At 33.8% G+C, this 24,330-nt stretch overlaps 2 protein-coding genes and 1 pseudogene across 2 annotated transcripts; 1 reads left to right on the forward strand and 2 right to left on the reverse strand.

The window, feature by feature from the left end:
- The first annotated feature begins 11,057 nt into the window (after nucleotides 1–11,057).
- LOC126555743 (uncharacterized) lies at nucleotides 11,058–11,794 on the forward strand. The gene is made up of 3 exons (XM_050210629.1): nucleotides 11,058–11,205; nucleotides 11,321–11,594; nucleotides 11,662–11,794. The coding sequence occupies exons 1-3, from the start codon at nucleotides 11,154–11,156 to the stop codon at nucleotides 11,792–11,794; spliced, it is 459 nt and encodes a 152-aa protein (XP_050066586.1). The 5' UTR covers nucleotides 11,058–11,153.
- Nucleotides 11,795–12,616: 822 nt separating this feature from the next.
- On the reverse strand, nucleotides 12,617–14,707 carry LOC126555744 (uncharacterized; annotated as a pseudogene).
- A 4,157-nt stretch (nucleotides 14,708–18,864) lies between these two features.
- Nucleotides 18,865–24,039, reverse strand: LOC114129540 (uncharacterized). Its single transcript, XM_027994310.2, has one exon. The coding sequence runs from the start codon at nucleotides 24,037–24,039 to the stop codon at nucleotides 18,865–18,867; it is 5,175 nt and encodes a 1,724-aa protein (XP_027850111.2).
- Nucleotides 24,040–24,330: the final 291 nt, after the last annotated feature.

Raw genomic sequence — 24,330 nt, forward strand, 5'->3', positions numbered from 1 at the left:
CAGCAGAACGGTACCCACTTGCCCGCTTTTTTTTAATTTACTTAATTTTATTTTCATAACTCATTTGATGTTTTTATATTATTTCTTGTTATTATTCTTAAATAGTAAATGTAGGTTATATTATATAAAATAATTATTCATATTATGTTTTAATGAAATTACAATTTTATAAATATTTGTATTTTGTTATTTTATTAATTTTGTATTATTCAAATATTCATCTTATAGATATTTTAAAAAAACATACTTAACATACTTTGATTTTTGTCAATTTCCCCAAGAGGATCTTTGTCTGAGTCATAAGATACATCATATGAATCATCAGAAAGTTCAAAAATATCCTTTTTCTTGTTGGAATTAACCGACTGAGAAACATCTAAAAAAATATTTTAGAAAAACACCAAGTTATTAAATACAACAACAAATGAATCAAAAAACATTTTGAATTTTAACTTGATAACGAGGAGGACAGCTATCAGAAGACATTTTTATTTGTTTTGAATTATTGACTTTTTCAAGTTTAACTGATTTAATATTTGTGGCGGGAGACAAACTTTGACCTCTATAATAAGGATATTTTCTTTTTCTTTTTGTTATCCCATCAATGTCATCAGCACTTGATAAGTCTGATTTGTGCATTGCCAATGGCAATTTTATTTTTGCTTCACTATATGAACCTAAACAATTTGAATAAAACTAATTAGTATATAATTCACTAGATAATCTAGATATCTTTATTAAAATATAAAATTAATCATATTCGGCTTAATTATTTTTTGGACATATTTCTTTGCTTGTTTAGAAGCTTTAGGCCAAGCACAAGAATTATTTTTCAACCAACAGTTTGGTACCACCTCAACACTTTTATCGTCAACAAACTCCACAACAATCCAACCTATTTCATTATCCATCTAAATATAAAAAAAGAAACAATTCAATTTATGAGGTTTTAAATATTTGATTTAATTATGTACCCACTATTAAAAATTTGTTGATATTTTGAAGTTACAATTTATAAATTTATACTGGAAAATTTAGTTCCTCGCGGGCATCCACGCAGTACGCACGTACGATACGTTGTCTCTGAGCTGTGTTATGCAATATTCGTTAATCTTAACGGATTTTAATCTAATTTGTTTTCAACTCTACATAAAAATATATATACACAATAAACTTCAAACTTACACTTGCAAGTCAGCAACCACATCTCAACTCTCAAGTGATATTACATTAAAAATTAATTAATTAGTATCAAAAATACGCAAATATCACTATCTGTCATCCTCGGGCACCGTCAACACGGTGACCTTTGGACTGCAGATTAGACTATCGCGCCATGTCCGAGAATCCAACTAAAAATAAACCACCCAAAACCGTACCGCCAATTAAGATAGTAAAACAATCAAATACCCATACAATTAATAATGATTCTACATTATCAAACTCTGAATGGCAACAACAAAAGTCTTCCAAACGTAGTCTTCCTAATTCACCTGTTACTCCAAACAACCGCCAGGGGAAAAAAACAAAATTATTTTTCTCACCAAACCGGTTCTCCGCACTATCTGTAAATGAACCTTCTAACGATCCCAATATTGCAGACAGTAATGATGTTCATAATCAAAATGAACCTGAACACGTAACTACTCAAACAAGAAAAATAGACCTACCACCACCTGTATACGTAAAAGGAACAATCAACTTTTCTGAACTCAGAAATGCAATTACCGAAATAATTGGTCCGGATAGCTTTATCTGCAAATCAACCACCACGCATATAAAAATCCAAACAAATACACCCGATAGCTATAGAACGCTTATCCACTTTTTAAAAGACGAGGAAGCAGAATACCATACATTTCAGCTTCAATCGGAAAAATCATTCAGAGCAGTGTTAAAAAATATTCACCACACAACCGATCCTACTGAAATAGCGTCAGCACTCGAAGAAATAGGATTCAACGTAAGGCAAGTGACAAACATAAAACATCAAAAAACCAAAATACCACTGCCCGTATTCTTTGTCGACCTTACTCCGGAGTCTATTAGTAAGGAAATATTTAACATAACGTCCCTACTTAATACTAAAATCAAAGTTGAGGAACCTCATAAACGCCGTGAAATTCCTCAATGTCAAAACTGCCAAACTTACGGCCATACAAAAAGCTATTGCTCACACTCTCCTCGTTGCGTGAAATGCGGTGGGACCCATCCTACCACAACTTGCACCAAATCACCCGACCTGCCGGCCAAATGTGCTCTCTGTGATGGTGAACATCCAGCAAACTACAAAGGCTGTGCTATATACAAGGAGCTGCAACAACGTCGCCGCCTACCATTCAACTCAAGACATAACAATCAACATTATCAACCACAATCAATCAACCAAACGACGAAACCCAATTACCAGTCAAATCCGCAACCATCAACGCAAAATCCAAATACTCGAACAAACCAATCATACGCAGAAGCAACAGCAAATACAGGTAACGCACCACCACCAACCCCCTCCTCGAACACCCGACCTATAACCAGTCCTGATAATAATGATATATCAAAATTTTTAGAAGAATTAAAATGTCTAACTAACCCACTTATCTCTCTCATCACAGCACTCATGTCTAAACTTTTAAATGACACACACAACAAATAATTCAGTCACCCAAAACTCTATCATGATCCTTTCATGGAACGCGAACGGACTAAAAAACCATAAAGATGAATTCATCATTACACTCCAAGAAAAAAGAATTGATATCGCTTTAATATCCGAGACCCATTTCACTAATAACTACTCGCTTAATATACCAGGCTTTCGTCTGCATCATACCAACCATCCGGACGAGACTGCTCACGCAGGCGCTGCTATCTATGTTAGGTCTTCACTCACATCGCATCCACTCCCTAAATTCCAAACCGACTATATACAGTCGTGCACAGTATCCATAATAATCAACAATATACCTATTTCAATAGCAGCCATTTACTGTCCTCCCAAACATAACATATCCTCCGAACAATTTAATCTTTATTTTAATTCTCTTAGCCATAACTTTATAGTCGGTGGTGACATAAACGCCAAACATATCCAATGGGGTTGCCGGGTCTCAAATCCTCGAGGTAGTTCACTCTTGCATAGTATAACAACCAAAAACCTAAAAGTCATCTCTCCTCCAAACCCCACATACTGGCCAACATCTCCTAGAAAACGACCAGATATACTAGACATATTTGTAACAAAAATTCCCAACACACTCTACTCTTCAATTGTAAACACTCATGCCCCATGCTCAGACCACTCCACAGTATTACTCTCAATAGACTGTCAGCCCCTACCTAATCATTATAACCTGCCACCGTTACATACTAACATCAACTGGGATAATTTCCATAAATCAATTTTACAAAAAACCAGTCTAAAAGTCCGCCTAAAAACAAAAAATGATATTGATGAAGCTGTGAATTCTCTCACATCCAATATACAAGCTTCAGCATGGGAATCAGCAAAACAATCACAACCACACATATCCAATATAATTCTTCCTTTATATATTCGCAACCTCATATCACTAAAACGTCGTGCTCGCTGCTTATGGCAACGAACACATTATCCCTCCAACAAATCTCAATACAATGCGCTTGCACAAAAACTAAAATGGACCATAGCTAACTACAGAAATGAATCCTATATAAAACATTTAGAATCACTCACGACAAAAGACGGTTCTCTCTGGAAGGCTACTAAAAACCTTCTTCGTATACGTAATCCTCCAGCTATACTGCGAAACACAAATGGCAATTGGGTACACTCTGATGAGGACAAAGCTAGCATATTTTCAAACTACCTCGCTGAAACCTTTCAACCTCATAATAGCATTCTCCTTCCGGAAAAAATTAACATAGTTGAACAATTTCTCAACTCACCATTACAAATGTCTCTTCCGCCAAAACATACCTCTCCTGCTGAAGTCCAGTACACCATAGCCAAACTCCCACGAAAAAAGTCCCCTGGTTACGATTTAATAACTTCAGAAATACTAAAGCAACTTCCACAAAAAGTTATTGTTCTAATAACCTATATATTTAACTCAATGCTCCGATTATCCTATTTTCCTATTCTATGGAAGTATTCCTCTATCATACTCATTCTCAAACCAAAAAAACCACCTGACCTTCCGTCGTCATATAGACCTATTAGTCTACTACCAATATTATCAAAAGTATTTGAAAAAATTCTAATCAAAAGAATTCTAAATATTATCGATGAAACAAAAATCCTACCCGACTCACAATTTGGCTTCCGCAGCAAGCACTCTACAGTCCATCAAATTCATCGAATAGTTGATAAAATATCTTATTCTCTAGAAGAAAAACAATATTGTACTGGAGCCTTCTTAGATGTTTCACAAGCGTTCGACCGAGTTTGGCACGCAGGTCTGCTTTTCAAATTGAAAATCATCCTACCATCTAATTACTACTTCTTAATTAAGTCCTACTTAGAAGATCGCTTTTTCTCGGTACGATATGGCTCAGCCACCTCTTCTCCAAAACCAATCCAAGCAGGAGTACCCCAAGGCGCAGTCACTGCTCCCTTACTATTTAATATTTTCCTATATGACCAACCCACACTACCCACGAGCCTCATAGCTGACTTTGCTGACGACAAAGCACTTATAGCTACCAGCCATGATCCTACTACTGCTTCGGCACTCATCCAAGAACATCTCTCACTTCTTGAAAAATGGTATAAGGAGTGGGGAGTAAAAATAAATGAATCAAAATCGTCACACTGTACCTTCACCCTAAGAAAGGGAAAATGCCCACCTATTACCCTCAACGAACATACTCTGCCAATCACAGTGAGCACTCGCTACCTAGGCATTATTATTGATCAACGTCTCACCTAGTTTCCTCATCTCCGTGATAAACTACTATCCTTAAATAATCGTTACCGTCTTCTCCGCTCTCTTCCAACTTCCAGCCATATGAGTTTACCTACCAAGCTACTAATTTACAAACTTTACCTAAAACCAATGTGGACGTACGGAATACAGTTATGGGGTTCCGCAAAAATCTCTAACATAAACCGGATACAGCGCTTCCAATCAAAAACCCTTCGTGCTATTACAAAAGCACCTTTTTACATATCCAATCAGACCTTACACAATGACCTTGCCATCCCACCCGTCCTTGACGTAGCAAAAACTTTTTATAGGCGATTCAATCTAAATGTTCAAAACTACACCAATCCCTTAATCAAAGGTCTTGCGTCAGCAAATATACCTGGTAACCCCAGAAAAAGATTAAAAAGGCGGTGTTGTCGGGACCTACTAATATAAATAAAATAAAAAAAAAAAAAACTTTAAATTGTAACATAATACTATTGTAAACCCATATTCATGTACATAAGTAACTGTCAAAGTGCCTTTACTGAAAGGTTTCTTTAATCTATGTTTCACTCAAGCCATTTTTCACTCATCACTTTTACTCATTGTTCATTTATGTAACAGATTGTAAATTGTATAAATAAAAATAAAAAAAAAAAAAAATACTGGAAAATTTATATTTATACTATATACTTATTAGTTATTATTAAATAGCATTAATTACATCATTATGATGTATTTATATTATTTACTATTACATATTTACTGTTTACATGTCTGTATGAATAATGGGCATAGCTATTTTTTTTCCACTATGATAAAGTATCATCATTTTTTTTTAATATCAGATATTTCCCAATATTTGAGTTGACTAGATAAATTTTTAATTTCAAATATTTCAATAATTGTTGAATTAATAGGATCTTCAAAATATGGTAATAAAATGTTGAACTTTTTCCCAATAAGCCTGATAATACCATCTTTTTGAGCAAAATTTATGCATTTTACTATTTCTCTATTTTTGGGAAGTATAAAACTATCTCTCTCTTTTTTAATTTTGATGGTTAATCTTTTGAATATAAGAGTATAGTATTGTGGACCTATTAAATCATCAACCAGTGGACCGTTATCATGGACATGTTTCAAAACTGGTTGATTGTCCATTAATGATTTATTACTTGAATTATTTAGTACACATTTTTCATATTTTTCATAATATCTATTAACAATTTGTTCCAAAGGTTTTTCATTTTTTCTAAGATTAGATTTTATTTCTTTCATGTAATTTTCAAAACCAAATGCTGAACAATTATCAAGTGGGCCAAATAAATCATAATCGTCACATAATAAGTGTAGTAAGGCATGGACATTGTGTGATACAAAATGTTGCCCATAAATATTTTGAAAGTTCTTGACAAAAATATTCAATAGTTCTTTTGCATATTGAAGAAGAAATTTTCGGTCAGGACTTAATAAAATTAACATTGCAATGTTTAAAACCATAAAATTGGTGTAAATTTCTTTACTCACTTTCTTTCACTCAAAATGGTTTTTAACACAACAGGTCCAGTGTATAGTAAGAATAAACGAAATTCAGTAGCTTTCCAGCGACATACATCTTGAAGACATCTGTTCTTTCTAGAGAAATTGGACGAAAGATATGAATTGGATGCTAACAATTAAGTTGATATCTCATTTATTTTAGAACACCGAAGTCTGACATTTAATGGTCCTTTAATCCAAAGGCTGATAAGTTTTTTAAAAACGCCTAAGCAAACCAAGTGCATGTAATCAAGTGTAAAAGATGTTACAGAGTTAAAACTTTGTAATTCAATAAGAATAGAAGTTTGATTTGAAATCTGGTATTTTTCATCTTCAGTATTCAGATATGCATGATGATTTCTTTCAGTTGATTTTATTTGGGAATAAGGAAAACATACTCGATTGCATACATAATATTCTCCTTCTATAGTGCAACGAGTACATGAATAAAAACCTGTATGACCTTTCACCTTTAAAACAAATGCTTTTGCAGGAGCATCGCAACAAAATAATGTAATATTTACTTTAATATTAATTCCATTTAATATAACACCTTCGGTTTCTAAACCGAACGTTTAGCTTCAGTAACAAAATCAATTAAATATTCATTGCTGTCTTTTGGTTTTTCAATTCCCCAGTATAGGCCAACAATGAAAACTGATCTTTTTAGTGGAGGTTTAACCAAAATGGAAGCTAATATTGGCCAAAATTGAGAATTGCTATTTTTTGAAATCGGTAATTCATCTATTCCTATGGCAATTTGAATAACTTGTTCACTTGATAGGGCATATAATTTAATTCCTTTTTCTAAACCAAAATGATGATAAACTCCAGGACTGACAATTCTGTTTTCTTTTGATTTATTAATAGGAGTATTTAAAATTGTGCGGCAATGAATTGGTAAGTTATCGAAACAATCATGCATTTTTAAACCTTTTAACAAACCATTAACTGCATTATGAGGAATTTTATAATTTATTGCCCAAGAAGCTATAAATTCCTGAACTGAAAATTGTTTAGATTAATTTATGAATAATTTCTCTTTATTAAATGTATGTGTATCTGTTGGCTCATCATAAGTGTTGATAACTGATAATGGCAAATCAATTGAATCATTTGACGGAAACTCATTTGAAATATTGTATTGGTTCTTAGAGTTAGATATAATGTTATCATATTCAAACAAAGGCATAGGGTTTGAATTATTTATTTCCAAAAAATTTTTTGGCGGTTTATATTCCAATGAATTCGAGTGTGAAAGTATTTCCTCGACAACATTTATTTCATTCCTAATCTTTCTTCTCTTAGTGCGTACACTCTCAATTCTTCTAGTAGACATTACAAGTACCTACCAAAAAAATAAAGTAAAATATACTCAAATGTGTCCCTACATTGCATCAAGTACATCAATAAAACATAATTCATTTTTTTTGGTACAAGTTAATTTAGTTGATAATCTACTTATTTAAATTAAATATTATTTAAATAAATTTATACTTTTTAAAATATGTATTATAATAAGAGGTATTATGGTAATACAAGTGTTATCGTCACCCAACCGGCAACCAGGGAATCAGCAACAGTTTAAATAAATATTTATTAGAAGAGTGAATAGACTTATTGGTATAAATAAGTATAAATAAACAAAGACTTGATTTTTTTTACAATCTTTAGGTTAGGTTAGGTATACTCTTTTTAGTATGACCATTAAATTCAATGTCTTTTCAATTACATATTATTTCAAACTTAAGATATATATTCACAACAGTGTTCATTAAAAAATAGATTATTGTTAATCAAATAGGTATATGTATGTTTTTTTTATTATATCATTTTACAATTTGTCAATAAACTATAGTAAAATGTATGCAATGTAGGGATGAATTATGATAATTTAATACTAACTATAGGCACCTAGTAGGTTCCTACAATTAATTAATTTTTTTAGAGTAAGGAGCGAGTTAAAAAAAAACATAGTATAATAAATAATAATGAGGAGTTGTTCTGCTAAACACTATAGATATAGTATAGGTATATTAAATTCAGTGTTTGAATTGGAAAAGAAAAAAGCAGGGGGACATAGCTGGTATTCTAAAATATTATTTTAAAAAAAAAGTACTCAACCACTCTCAATTAAACAACTGTCTATAATAATCCATTTAACCTACCTACTTATCTAAATAAACATAATTATATAATGATATTATATAGGTATAGAGAAAAATAGTAATAACTATAGGTATTGTATAGTATACAATGTATACCATCTAACACAAAATCAGATTATTCTTTTATAGAATTTTTAAAAATCATAAACGTAATATAACAATCTTGATTTGTAGTGTTTACACACTAAATTTTCAAATACCAAATAATGTATGTACCCATGTTTAAATCTATCACTATAAGGCATTATATTATTATTATACTATAAAAACTTATATAATAACTTTATTATTTAATGAATTTCACTTACCACGAACAACACAAACTCCAGGTCTTTGAATAATCTGATTAATTATGTGTACCTATATTTGGTATTTAAAATAAAAGTTCACGACTTCGTGATTCACGAGTTAAATATTTTCTATGGTTAAATCACAACACAGTAGACACGTACGGACATATGGCATATCGTCGTATATTAGCTGGTAATGGCGTGCGCTGTGCGGCCGTGTGAGTTATAGACAGTTATAGTGATTTGTTGGCGTTCGGCGACCGGCGTAAGCAAAACAATAATATTATAGAATTCTGATAAATCTAAAAATATATATTTTTTGATGGCAAGCTGGGTAAATACATCGGTAAATACACAACTATTCTATATTATAGTAAACGGCGTAAGCATGTCGCGCACTATCGATAATACTAAGATAAGCACTTATTATTATTTATATAATCATTGATTAAATATACATAGATAGCCCAAGTTAATGGGTATAATAGAAACTAGAAAATTAATAGCGTATAATAAATTCGCTAGACCAAACCGGTGTAAATTTCCCCTTAAAAAGTGAACCGGTGTGGTTTTAAGAAATTCGGTGTACTAAACCGATTTATAAATGCGTCACACTGGTTTGGTTTTATTCGACCATCATAACGAGGTGGTCGAGAAATATCTACCGAGATTTTTCCCCACCTTATTTTAATATTTCCCCTCAACAGGCATCCCTTTATCATATATTACATATTGTTATCACTTATAATTTATGGTTAATTCAAATGTATCTATTTTAAACACTTTAATACTCATTACTCATAAATTAACTAAGTTTTAAGTTTATAATACCTTAATAGTTTAATACCATTATTTAATTTTGAGTAAGCAATAAGCAGTAAGTAAGTAGTATTTCTTAGATATTCATTTTTGTCGTACTTAAGATTCTATATTTTAAGTTGCATAAAAGGGTGAGCTATACTATATTTCTGTCATAAATAAGCTTAATACTAGTAGTTTTTCATTAAGAAACTTGAATAAAACTTATACTAATTGACATATCGATAGTTTACTTTGTTATTTACTGTTAAGTATTGTTAAACTATGTGACTCTATTACTCTAATGTCCCCGTTCATGCAAAACACACCAAGTCCAAAAATATGATTGTTGAGAATCAATTTTTGGCAATTTTTTCAAATATAAAATGCATATTAAATGAAACTAAATTTAGTGTGTTCTGAGTACTCAGGGTGTGTAATGGACTTAGATGAAATTTAAAATTGTTTATCTTACAACTTTAAATAATACTCGGCCTTAGTTGATTAGAGAAATGTAGACATTTTTAAACTCAATTTTATAGAATAATAAACCAGGAAAATGTTTAGACTTTGTGTTTTTGCGTGAACGAAAACAAATAATAAATACTACGTATTAAGTTGATATATTTAAATATTAAATAGGTAGTTGAAATTACGTGATGAATTTTTTTTTAAAAAAGAGATTTCATTTTTTCTTTATGGTTGCATATACAAACATGCATATTTAATTTTACCTGAACACCCAGGTAAATTACATAGTTCACTTAAAAGGCTCTCCAATGTCTGAATGACTGACTGAAAATTTTCTTATAGCAGTTAGCACTAATACCCTAATAAACCTATCATTAAGTTTATTTCGATTCATTTCTAGAAATTCACTATGTCTTTATGGGATATTTCTAATGATGATGATGCGATGGATAGTTTCGTTGAAGGTATGAACATTTTTAAACTCTTCAAACTTTATTGTTTTATAATAATGTATTGAAGTACATAATATTTTAAATTAATATTATTATATTTTATAATTTATTATTCAAAAATTTTTTTCAATTTATTATTCCAGTTGTTGGTGAGGACATTGTAAACGATGATAATAGCCTCTTTAACGATACTATTCCAAACTCTGAAATGTCTAGTAAATATTACATTTATTATTGTTTCATGAACTAAATTTGATAAAAATATGAAGCATACTTTTTTTTTTTTAGGCTCATGGACAGCAGCAGCTACGAAATTGTTGATTGCGCTCAGATCAACATATAATGATAAATTTCAAAATACAAGAAAAAAGGGAAAAAATGGAACTGTGGATACTAATTTCTAATGAAATGAAGGAAAAAAATCACAATTTCAGTGAAAGGCAGTGTGATGAAAAGTGGCGTCATCTACTCACACGTTTTCGTCAAGTAAGAGATGCGTCCAAGGTATCAGGAAGTGGTAATATCAAATGGCAGTATTACGATTGTATGGAAAATTCCATATCTCCAACAGCAAAACAAACAGTTTCTCCACCCAGAGGTTAATTAATAATTTTGAAAAAATTAAAAACTTAGTTAAAAACTAAATGTAGAATGTTCATTCTTGTAGTTTACATCCTTATATATTTTATAATTTATTAATACAACTTTTATAGATCTACTGCACGAATCATCTGTGAGACCACTGCCTGAACCTTCAGTAAGTCCAATCCTCGAAACATCAGAAATTTCAATTCACGAATCATCGGAAATTTCAATTCCCAAATCTCCTCTAAGCCTAACGGAAGAACCTCCAACTTCTGGGTTGATACAAAAATCGTTGTTAAATAAAACTAGCAATAAAACACCATCATGGATTAAACAGTTTAAGGAATTAAAAAACGAACAGTTGAAATCAGCAAGAGAAAATGCAAAGCAACTCAATGATCGGTTAATAAATAAATATTAGATACCTATTTTGATTATTTCTAATTATTAACTTATACATAATTAACAGTCTTGATAAGTTGGAAAAAAGGGAAAAAGCTATGCTAAAAATCCAAGAAGAACTAGTAAAAAAATTAGAAGATGCGAATAATATCGAACTACAGAAACTCGATGTGTTTAAAAAAATGTTTAACATTGATTAATACCTATGTTTGTTTCTATTTTTCCTATCATCAGTTTATTTAAATTTTTATTAGTTGTATATTCTACAGTAATTTATATAAATTTTTTTGTTGTTATATTATTTTTTTTAAAACTTTGCAATGACATACATAATATTATTAAAACTGTTATATTAATTTTATATTTGTTCTGGTCATAATTAAGAAGGAAACTTAAAGACTATATTTTTAAGTAAGAGTAAACACTTACATTTTTTGTTAAATTTTACTATGGCATATACATAGTATTATTAAAACTGTTATATTAATTCTATATTTGTTCTGGTCATAATTAAGAAGGAAACTTAAAGACTATATTTTTAAGTAAGAGTAAACACTTAAATGTTTTGTTTTTGTTTTATTATTTTTTGTCTTGTATTTATTATTCAATTAAAATAAAACGTTTATTCTAAATTGTTGTGTATATTTACTAACTTTAACTAAATTAAGACCTTTTGACTATGTTTGTTGTTTAACATATTGGTAATGAATCACAAATAAAGTTTCTTTTGGTTGATCCTGCTCTAGTTTCTTCATCTCTCATTTCCTGAATAATGTCTGGTTGTAAACTATTAACAACTCCAATGTCATCATTGTTTGTTATGCATATGTTATGCAAACAACACGCTGCAGTAATGACTTTACCACAAAAGTCTTTTTTATAAATATCCATATGTCTAGTTTTTAATTTTATAAGATTATTAATTAAGAAATGAAAATTTATATAAACAAAGTTTGAAAATCTTATTTAAGCTTTCTAAATCTGCAAATCAACTTTCCAAATGCTTGCTCGATTAATACTCTACTACTACTTAGTTTCCGGTTGAAATTTTTTTCTTTTAGGCTTAAATGACCATTATCTTTGTATGGAGTTAGAAGACCCTCTGTAAGGGGATAGGCCCCATCCAAGAATATGACATGATTTTGGGAATAAAGATAATGGATTGTTAAGGATTAATTGGCCAATTTTACTGCATCGATAGATTCAAGCGTCATGAGAACGCCCTGGCCAACTAGCAAACACATCTATAATTTTAGTTCTGCGTCAACGATTCCCTAAATAAAAAAAAAATAGTTACATTTACATTATTATGTTTTTTTAAGAACTTTATAATATTTTCAATATACCTATATTAAATATAACAATTATGAAACCTTATTAATAATATTTATTAAGTTTAAATTTATTTTGTATTGTATTCATTGAATATCTCAATAAAAAAATGTCTGTTATTCGACAGATTTAGATTTTAATTAGTTAAGTAAAAAGTAATTGGATTATAGCTTCTGGCAGGGCCTAATATACATCGATTCCAGGGGACACACTTATTAATTTAACTGTTACTTTTAGGCTATGATAAATTTCTATAGGTAGCAAAAAAAAACCTTTGGGGGATGTAACATCCAAAATCTTCCCTTTTTTATTTACCACTTACCCTGTAAGAGAGTTAGTGAGGTTACTTTTATAATTATTTTAAATCACTCAAAGTCATAAAAGCCTATGTGTATAGTAAATTGGAAAATATGTTGTTTGTAATTGTAGGTTATCATCATCAATTAGAATACATTAAATTGTGTAGCTAAATAGTTTTTAAAAATATTCAAGGTTTTTTAAAAAAACAAATTTTATTATGTTTAGAAAATAATATTTTGGGCTTTTTAGTCAAATAAACTGTTATAATATTATACCATATGTAAATTGTTATAAATATGTATTTATATGTACATCCTTTGGCCAGTTATATTTATTTAACAAGACAAAATAAATAGGTAGCTAATTCTTTAGAATATAATTTATAATTATAATAATCAGTTTTATTTTTTTAACATTTTATCATATTTTGGACTTAAAATAAATAACCTTAATTTATACTTTCAATTCTTAGCTTTAAAAGTTGAACATTTTTATACATTTTTAACGACAAAATAATTTTAAACTTTAAATATGATGGATAAGGTAAATGCTTATAAAAAAAAGTGCCTATCTATTTTTAATATATTTCAACTACCTTTGAAACAATATAGTAGGAGCCTTCTATTAAATTTACAAGCTTTTTTACCCAACAAATACATTTTTATAGATATTTATAGAAAAAAATATTTAAAAAATTGGAAACTAAAAATGTTTGTAAACAGATCAAAAAAAATATATATTATATATATAATAAATACTTAAATTACATTCCTTATACTGTATACTTTAGTCCCTTATATTTCAAATGTATATTTAATGTACATTTGTACATTTGTGTATTTAATGTGTATTTAATATATATTTATATTTAATTTATATCTATAGTTTAATAAATATTTGGTGTATTATTTTATTAAATATTTTTATGATATAAAAGTATACAAAAAATATTAAATGAATGGACACTCACTCGTAAAACTACAGATGGCACTTGTTTCCTGTTACAAAACATATTTCTGTCTAATTTAAGCATTTTAGACCTATTTTCCCATGGAAATAGGGTGTTGATATGACAGCCATCAATGCACCCAAATACATTAGGGAATGAGTTCATACCTCTTAGATTATTGAAGTTCTGTATATTTTTAAGAGCAGCATTTTCTGTAGGCCATAAAATTATACTTCCAGCAACATTATTCATAGCCAATAAACAATTAATAATTTTTTAATGGCTTGTATTTTCCGCAATATTGAACCGATTACTAATTTGTCTAAAAATGTATTATTAATGATAGTTACGTTACAAAATTTTAAAAGGTTACATAAGATGATTTATTATACATTTGAAAAGTATTCTTTTCAATACTGCCTATGTCTACACCATTTTTCCATCACTTTAAAATGTGGGTACAACTGCTCTAAATACAACTATTTATGAATTTATATCGAATATCTAACCTGTGTGTTTCAGAATTAACCATGTACCAAATAAATATTAAAACTTGTTTTTCAATATTTATTTTAATTGACTCTTGAGACAAATAAGGACCAACATACGATATTACCTCTGTTCGCGCCGCATATTCTCCAATAAGTGTGATTATTATGTTTTTTATTCATAAATATAGTTATATTCTCTAATTCAAATATATGTGTATCATTCTTACGGGCCGTCGGCCAAAATACGTTGCACAACAGCATGAGATTCGGAATACAGTCGGTCGGCACTCTGTCTGGTCGATCGTCGCGAATAAAACGCTGCAACGGGCACGTTTGACGTCGGGAGGCGTACAGGTGAGCTACTAACCTCCCGCCGACTGTAAAGGGCCGAATCTATGTACTGTGTCATAAATGTTTATTACACCAGTAATGGCATAAGGGCTCATGGGCGAGCAAGGACAAAGCATTCGGCGACCCGCGAGCTCTGCGCCGGAGGAGCCCGGGTCTGCACGCTGGCTACGGTGCCACACGTTACAAAACGGCCGGTCCCGCGTTCTATGATAAAACGGGGACGCGCCCACGCGCTTTAGCTAATCACAAGCCAGAGTACGCGTATCTCGCGCGCTTTAGCCAATCACAGGCCAGAGTACGCGTATCTCACGCGCTTTAGCCAATCACAGGCCAGGGATTGCGTAACTTCAGACGTCAACGAATCACAGGCCACGGAGGGCGTAGTTACGACCACAATCGAAGACAAGCTCGGGTGGCTTCGGCAGCTTCGGCGATTACACCGCGCCGCCGTCTATAAATACCAGTGCGGAGCACAAAATCATTCAGTATTCAGACTACCTCAACCGTAGCAAGACTTAACCAGGTAGACTTGCGCGGTTTTGGGAACTCTGAACGCACACGGCACCTGGGCTGTAGCAAGACCCACCCGGGCAGACTTGCGCAGCTAAGGGACCATTGCCTACGCGACGACTGCAGTAAGACCTACCAAGGGCAGACTTGCGCAGTCGGACCGTAGGCAATAACATAGCCAAGCTACAAGAGCGAACCCCCGGCAACTACTAGGTGATACAGTCCATTCAACCTAGGCACGGTACACAACAACCTCCTATAATTAAAATCATACACATTTTTTAATGATAGACAAATAATTTTTTAAATAACATTAAAACAAACTTTAACACTGTTTCTATTCAAACGGAAATGGGATTTGAACTCTCGGTCTGTAAACTTAGGTACCATTATTTCTGCAAAACCGTGGATCTTCACCTTAATATTTTTGTAATTTTTTAATTCTGTGTTAAAATAGCAACATCATAATATCATCATGCTCATCGTGATCATTTAAAACTGCCTTATGCAAGTGAATAAACAAGTCTAGGAAATTAAAAAAATTAAATTCAAGCGTATATTTATGTAAAAAATAGCATACATGAAGTATTATGACTTACTCTCATGAACAAGAAATCCCTAGATTACATAACTGCTGATGTGATTTTTATTCAGAATAAAGTCTTTAAACAATTCCAGTTTTAAATCGTTTTTATTCATTTTGAATTGATTACAATATTAAAACCAATTGAAGTCAAACAAAACACTGGGGTCTGACAAGCATTTAATATTCAGAAGTTAGAAACTAGAAAGTCAGAAATAAGAAAAGTTAGCCACTAGGTAGATGAAAACTATAATATAGACACGATTTAAAAAAACGTGGGTAACAATTCATATCAATATACGCGATAAGAAATTAATTTAAAAAGTGGGGGTTAGCCGATCTATACCCCGAATTTCTATTTAAACCGGTGTACACCAACCCGGTGCATATTCACGAATCGGAATCATGATAACCGGTACGGTATTGCACACCGATTTGATCTGGCCAATTTGTAGGTAATGTGTCAATAAAGAGCGGATAGTGTCACGATTTACCAATTTAATTAATATTAACCAAATAAAGTAGAGACGTCAGTGGTCAGTCCAAAGTCCACTGTTCATTCGTGCAGTTCGTGGAAATCTCAGTTCGAGTAAAAAAAATTTACGATAAGATATTATAATTATCGATTAAATAAATACTATATTTAATCAATGTTATAAGCTCAAATCATTATATATAGCTTTATTTGTTATTATTTGATATTTATTATATTATTAATTTTTATTATTCGTAAAAATTGCAATTTAATAATTGGACTAAGATGATATCAATGTACTGTTTCTTTAATAAATGCATTTATGTAGAATCATTTTTAGAACTACAGGGATGGATTCCGATGGCAAAGATAATATCCTTGATAATCCTTTATAGAGGTCAAAAGTAAGAATTTTCCAAAATCTTTGAAAAAAATCGGGAAAAACAAAAGGAAAGTGACGAAAAAACAGGAATTTTTACGAAAAATCAGTTTACGACAAAATCAATTTTTTTGTATGGTTGTAACTCAAAAACGAATCACTATTAAATGCTTGGAATTTTCACCAAATATTTATATTAGTGTTTCATATATATTGCTAAATTTTCAAAATATTTTGCCTTTTTTGAGTTATTTTAGTATTTATAGACAACTAAAATTTTCGATTTTTCTAAGAATTTTTTTTTAAAGTATAGATAAACAATTTTGGGAGCCCAAAAAAACTTGAAAATTTAATATAACGTTTCTTACAAGTTTTTTTTTATTATAGTTAAAAAAATCAAAAATCGTCGCGACTTTTTTTATAAGCATTTACGAAATATATCAAAATAGCAAAAAATTGCAAGTAATTTTGTAGTTGAAAATTCATAAAATTGTTTGTATTTATTTTATTTCTAAGATTAAAAACACTAAGTTTTCTTTTAAATAGGTATAGAGAAAATTCTCTATAGGAAAAATGTTATGAGTGTTTGAATTTTAAATTTTTATGAAATCGCAGACTAATAACGATTTTTCCTCAAACGATTTTCAATATTTGTTATAAATCAAAAACTGTTTGGGCCGGGAACGTTTAATAATAAAACGTGAGCCCGGTCACCTGATTCTCTTCGCTGCGAATTATTAATACGTATATAAATATACGGTATAATACCTGTCGCACACCGACCGGATTCTGTACCTTGTGTGTGTATTTGTTTTAGTACTCAACAGGAATTGGACAGGTTCGCCGAGCAAGACCTGCGAGTACTAGTGTGCAAGTGGTGTGTGTAGGTGTGTATTTGTGGTTGTGTGTATACTTAAATCATAATAAATGTCAAACGAGTATTTTCAATTTTGAAACAATATGTTATAATTATGCTTCAATAATATAAATATAAATGCACAATATACAAATTTAATATTATGACCCCTTTTGGTCTAACAGACGCAATAATATAACAGTTGTAAATAATAAGCTATTTGAGCCGCTAAGAATAATAAATATGCTCAATAGTATAAAATATATAATGCAGCTTTTAGAGCTGTAATGGAATATAATAATAAATGTTACTCACAATATTGACGGTGCACGACTGGCCAGCTGCTACCTATCCTATATAATACATTAAAAATCGACACACAATAACAATAACATTTGCGAAATATAAATAACACTAAAAAAGTACTAATATAGGTAATGAAAAATAATAGGCAGCGGCGAGTTGTCGCACAAGATATTATAAAACAATATAAAACAATAATATGCCCGGCGCTTTGTGAACACCAACACTAATAATGGTGATTGCCTCACAAAATTATTATATGCTCGGCGTGAAAGGCGATTCGCGCCTTCAACCAATATTATATTATACTATATAATATTATAATTAAAACTTCGGCGATTCGCGCCTACAATGATAATATTTGAAGACAATTACAACTTAGGCGATTCGCGCCTACAATGATAATATTTTTGAATAACACGAACGACCGGCACACGATAAAATAATTGTTGCGCTCTCCGTTGACACCGGTGCGTGAACTGGTCTGGATGACTTTCGGCGGCCGTGCTACTCTGTCGCATCGGCGGACGTTCACGCGTAATCTACATATTATTATTATATAATTCACAAGATAACATAAACAGGTACAATACAAAAATAATTCAATAATTTAACATATTGGCAATCAGGTGTGTGATTTGTGTGCCTGTATGAGTGTGGGTCGGTGGCGGTGGAATCTATAATAATGTTGTTGCATTTCGGGCGGCAACATTTCTCCCCCCGTTGAAAAATTATTTATTTTCAACTTCTATCCGATGATACCTCAGTAGGCAGCGCGCATAGCTTGACTACAGGTCGTTTTATCTCGGATCCGGATCCAACCCGCAATGTGACGACCCTCACAACACCATCCTTCCCAGGGTGCGTTCTCATTACCCTTCCCAATCGCCATTTTGCTGGTGGCGTGCATTCGTCCTTTATGATGACTATATCGTCGATACTCAGTGGATGTTTTTTACTTGTCCATTTGCCACGTACTTGCAGTTGTGGCAAGTATTCTTTATGCCATCTTGTCCAGAACCCTTGCATTAATGCTTGAACATACTTCCATCGACGTAGATGTTCTATTCGCTCATCTGCTAAGCTGGGCTCAGGTGCTAATAATAAAGATCCACCAATTAAGAAATGAGCTGGAGTAAGGGCATTAGGCTCAGAAGGATCGCTTCCCAGTGGTGTCATTGGCCTCGAATTGACACAAGCTTCAATTTGGCAAAGCAGCGTATTTAGCTCCTCCAAAGTAAGCCTGCCATCTTTTAACACTCGTGTTAAGTGATGCTTCGTCGATTTCACTGCACTCTCCCACAAGCCACCAAAGTGGGGCGCTGAGGGAGGGTTGAATCTCCACTCTATCCCTTCACTAGCCATGCTTGCCTCGCAGTTGGTTAAATATGATGCTAACTCTTTCTGCACTCCTACAAAGTTAGTACCGTTATCACTATGGATTGTTGAGCACTTTCCTCTTCGTGACATGAAACGTCGTAATGATGCCAAAAATGCTCCACCCGTTAACCCGACGACCGGTTCTAGGTGAATGGCCCTTGTGGAGAGACATATGAAGACTGCAATCCATGCTTTTATTCCTGTTTGGCGCCGTATTCCACTTCTTATCATTAAAGGCCCGGCGAAGTCTACACCGCTGACAGCAAATGGTCTAGTAGGGACTACGCGTTGTCTTGGTAACGGAGCCATTAGAGGACATACAAACTTTGGCCTTGCTCGAACGCAGATCACACAACGTTTCGTGACAGAACGAGCCATGCTTCTACCTCTGATTGGCCAGTATCGTTGTCTAATCTCTGCTAGTAATGCTTGAGGCCCGCAGTGAAGAAGGGTCTGGTGAGTGTCTTCGAAAATTAGCCTGGTAATTTTGTGGGTTGCAGGTAACACAATAGGATGCTTTTGACTTTCTGCAATTTGGGCGTTGGCCAGTCGTCCTCCAACTAGTATTAAGTTTTCGCTTTGGAGCATCGGATGTAGTCCCTTTAATTTACTACGCCCTGATACTTCCTTGCCTTTGCTCAGCGAGATATATTCTTCATTGAATTCTTGTAACTGTGCTTGCCTTATTAAACTACTTTCGGCTTTCTTTAAATACGATACACTTAAATACCTTGCTGTAGTGCCGATCTGCCTTGTTCTTCGGAAGTCTATAAACTTAAGAAACCAGGCAACGGCTCTCACTAGTCGACGCCAACTTGAGTAGTGTTCGATTAATCCGATTGACTGATCCATCGTGGTGAGTGCGAGCTTAACCACTCGCCTTTCTGGTAATTTTTCTTCGTCTGGCAGTGTGGTGACTGAATGCTTCCAACCATCATTGCTGTGGCTCAACCACTGTGGTCCATTCCACCATAACTCAGAGACTTTCAGTTCTTGTGCCAATACTCCTCTGGATAGTATGTCAGCTGGATTGTCGGCAGTCCCTACATGCCTCCATTGTTGTGCATTGGTCAGCTCAAGTATTTGATCTACGCGATTCGCGACGTAGGTTTTAAATCTAATTGCTTCACTTTGGATCCAACCCAATGCCACCGTGGAATCAGTCCAAAGGTGGAAATCTTTGACATCTAATTCCCATGCTGCTGCTACTTTTTCTGCCAACTGTGCTAACACCAGAGCGCCTCCAAGTTCTAAACGCGGTATTGTAGCTCCCTTGACTGGTGCTACTCTCGATTTTGAACATAATAGCCGTGAACACCACTGTTCATTCTGGTCTTTACTCCGCACATAGATGCATGCACCATAAGCTTCTTCAGAAGCGTCACAAAATCCGTGCACCTCAATATGATCGCTCATGACTGGCTTGCACTTCCTAGGAATCGTTAGCGCTCCGAGCTCCTCGAACTGTTTGTAGAATCGGAGCCACTTCTCCCTTATTTCGTCCGGAATTGGCTGGTCCCAATCTATTTTTATTTGCCACAGTTGTTGCAGGAATATTTTGCCTTTAGTGAGTACAGGTGTCAAAAAACCAAGAGGATCAAAAATCCTGTTAAGGTCAGATAACAATATTCTTTTTGTACATCTTGGATTCTTAGCTGGCATTATAGCTTGATATCCAAGCACATCCTGCGTTGGCTTCCAACATAACCCAAGAGATTTTACTATCTCATCTGCTTCTATTTTGATTATGAATAATGGCTCATTTTCGGCTGCTTGTACGCTTTTGAGTATCTCAGCTGAATTAGAGCACCATTTTCTGAGCGGTAGTTTGGCTGACTCTAAAACCATGCTGATTTGCGACTGTAACATCTTGCATTCCTCTATAGTCTCAGCTCCAGTCATTAGGTCGTCCATATAGAAGTCCCTACGTATTGCCTTCGCTGCCTTAGGGAATCTTAGATTTTCTGCTTCTGCTAGCGATGCGAGACATTGAGTCGCCATAAAAGATGCTGAAGTAGTACCATAAGTGACTGTCGCTAGTCTAAATATGCGAAGTACCTCGCTTGGTTTCTCCCGCCATACTATACGCTGCAGGTCTTGATCCTCCTTGGACACTCCCACTTGCCGAAACATCTTCTCTACATCAGCAGTTATAACATACTGATGCGTTCGAAATCGTATCAATATGCTGAATAGTTCTTCTTGTACTGTGGGCCCACACATAAGGACATCATTAAGTGAGACTCCAGTTGAACTCTTGGCTGACCCATCAAAGACTACTCTTAACTTCGTTGTTAAACTTGACAATTTTACAACTGGGTGGTGGGGTAAATAAAAACGGTTATTGGTTACCGGCTCACTGTTGTTTACCTCGTGCATATGACCTGCGTTTTCATACTCCTTCATAAAGCTGACATATGCTTCTCTCAAGGATTCATCCTGCTGTAGTCTACGTTCCACGCTTAAAAACCTTGAAGTTGCCATTCTCAGAGAGTCTCCTAAATTAGTAACTTCGGCTTTTAATGGTAACCGTAGCACGAATCTACCATCTTGGTCGCGTTTTGCAGTTTCTTGAAAGTGTCTTGCTGCTTCCCTTTCTTCCAGACTCCTCTTGTTCGTTTTAGACAAATCATTAGAACTAACGTCTTTGCTGCTTTCTATGGCAATCCATCCATCTTCTAGTGACTGGCCGACAGATTTAACGTTTAACAGGCATACTGCTCCAACCTCTCCGGTAATGACCCAACCAAACTTGGTATCTTGCAAGCACAGCGATCCTGTGCCCAAACGAATACGTCTAGCTTCCAGTATATCGAAAAAGACGCCACCGCCTATCAGCATGTCTATTGGCCCTGATGAATGAAACAATGGGTCAGCCAGTTGTGAATTGAATTCCTTTGGTATATTCCAATCGGCTTTACCACTCGCATGAGGCGAAAGGTCATCTACAATGGTAGGTAGAACGTGACAAACTAGAGCAACTTGAAATTCCTTTATCCTGGACAACACATCTATGGTAACGCACGCAGTTGAATGAATCCGGTTAGCTCCTATTCCAGTTACTGGTAGTTCGACCTTCTCGCGAGCAAGATTTAACAGCTTGGCCATTTTCCTCGAGACAAAGTTTATTTGCGACCCGCTATCCAATACTACTCGACATGGTCTTTTTTCCCCATAACGGTCCAGCACTGAGACTATAGCGGTTGCTAAGAAGACATGATTAACTCTTTGAGCTGCACAAAACACCTTCGCGCCTGGATTGTCTACCTTCTCAGTGGTAGCTTCTTCATTCGCTGTGGCTTGAGGTTCTTGCTTTTCGTAGTGTAGTAGCGTATTGTGTCTACCATTACACACGCGGCAGGTGTACCTTGACTTGCAGACATCCGCCATATGCAGGTTTGAAAAGCAGTTGAAGCACAACTTTACCTCTCGAACTTTCTGTACACGGCTTCCCACTGGCATTTCCTTGAACTTGCTACATGCGTATATCCGATGTTCGCCTGCACAGCATTCACACTTAACTTTATGACTAGCCGTGTAAAGAGCCTTTCTAGGGTGATTATGAGCATTGCTTTTTAAATAAGAACTCTTGGTTTCTGGTTTACGTTTATCTTCATCGCTGGCGTTCCGGAGTGTCTCCGAACTCTCCAAAGCAACACAACGACTTGACAGAAATTGCTGCAGCTCGCTGTATTTCGGTAACTCTGTGTTGGTTCTTCGCACTTGCCATTCATGACTGGTTGCATGGTCAAGTTTCCTTAGGATAATTGTTATAAGCCATGCATCCCAGCTGTTGACTGGTTGGCCTAGTGCTTCAAGTGCTGCGACGTGTGCGGACATGCTTGAATAAAGGCCCTGCAATTCCTTTGCCTGGCAGGCCTCCACCCGTGGCGCATCAAGAATCGCACGAATGTGAGATTGGATCACCAAACTTTTGTTATCGTATCGTTCTTGTAACTTTTTTATTGCCACATTATAATTAGCGTCAGTTATAGGTATGCCCTTGATAATGTCCAATGCTTGTCCCTTCAGAGCTGATCTAAGAAATGAGAACTTCTGGGCTGAAGGATATCCGTCATCGTAATGCACCATTGCCTTATAATAGTCAAAGAAAGACTCCCATTCTAGTATGTCACCTTCGAAACTTGGTAGAGATATCGGGGCAAGTCTAGCTCTTTGATTATGCACAGTGGAACTTGTTGAAACATTATGCATCATCGATGATGTGTCTCGTTTCTCTGAATTAATGATTTCCTGCATGTCTGACCGGATGGAAAAATACTCATTCTCAAACGCTTCTCTTTCACGAATAGCATTTTCGTCATCATCGCAGTTTAAAAGTTCAATTTCACATTGGATTTCATCAAACTTTTTGTTTATATTCGGTAGTTCTTCTTGCCTGAATTCTAATAGCGTAATAGCATCCTCCCTCGGATTGAATTTGGTAACAAATGTACGAATACGTGTTAAAGACGCCTTTATTACCCCTCTCTTCCTAATCAGGTCGCCTAACACCTTCTTCTGAGACTCATCCATAGCTATTTCAAATATACTCTAAATAATTAGTTTTAGCTATGCCTGAGATAGCTACGACCCACGGCAGTATTTTGTTATGCAGCTTGCCCAAAGTTTGTGATCCGACTCACAATACTAACAAACAAATCAACAAATCGTTAGAGTATATAGCGATATCTGAGACGAAATTGATGATAGTACGCGCTGTGTATAATAAGTGATAATAACAAAATGCAGTTCTTTATAAATATCACAAATATAGGTCAAGAAATATATAACATGATAAATAATAATATAATGATTTTAATAAAA

This window comes from Aphis gossypii, unplaced genomic scaffold (genome assembly GCF_020184175.1).
Source record: "Aphis gossypii isolate Hap1 unplaced genomic scaffold, ASM2018417v2 Contig01054, whole genome shotgun sequence".
Lineage (NCBI taxonomy): Eukaryota > Metazoa > Arthropoda > Insecta > Hemiptera > Aphididae > Aphis > Aphis gossypii.

Bases quoted from the DNA above. Each gene is read 5' to 3' on its own strand.
- LOC126555743 (XM_050210629.1), top strand. From the start codon at position 11,154: ATGGAAAATTCCATATCTCCAACAGCAAAACAAACAGTTTCTCCACCC. The intron at 11,206-11,320 runs GTTAATTAATAA...CAACTTTTATAG, and splicing joins AACAGTTTCTCCACCCAGAG to ATCTACTGCACGAATCATCT. The intron at 11,595-11,661 runs GTTAATAAATAA...CATAATTAACAG, and splicing joins GCAAAGCAACTCAATGATCG to TCTTGATAAGTTGGAAAAAA.
- LOC114129540 (XM_027994310.2), bottom strand. From the start codon at position 24,039: ATGGATGAGTCTCAGAAGAAGGTGTTAGGCGACCTGATTAGGAAGAGA.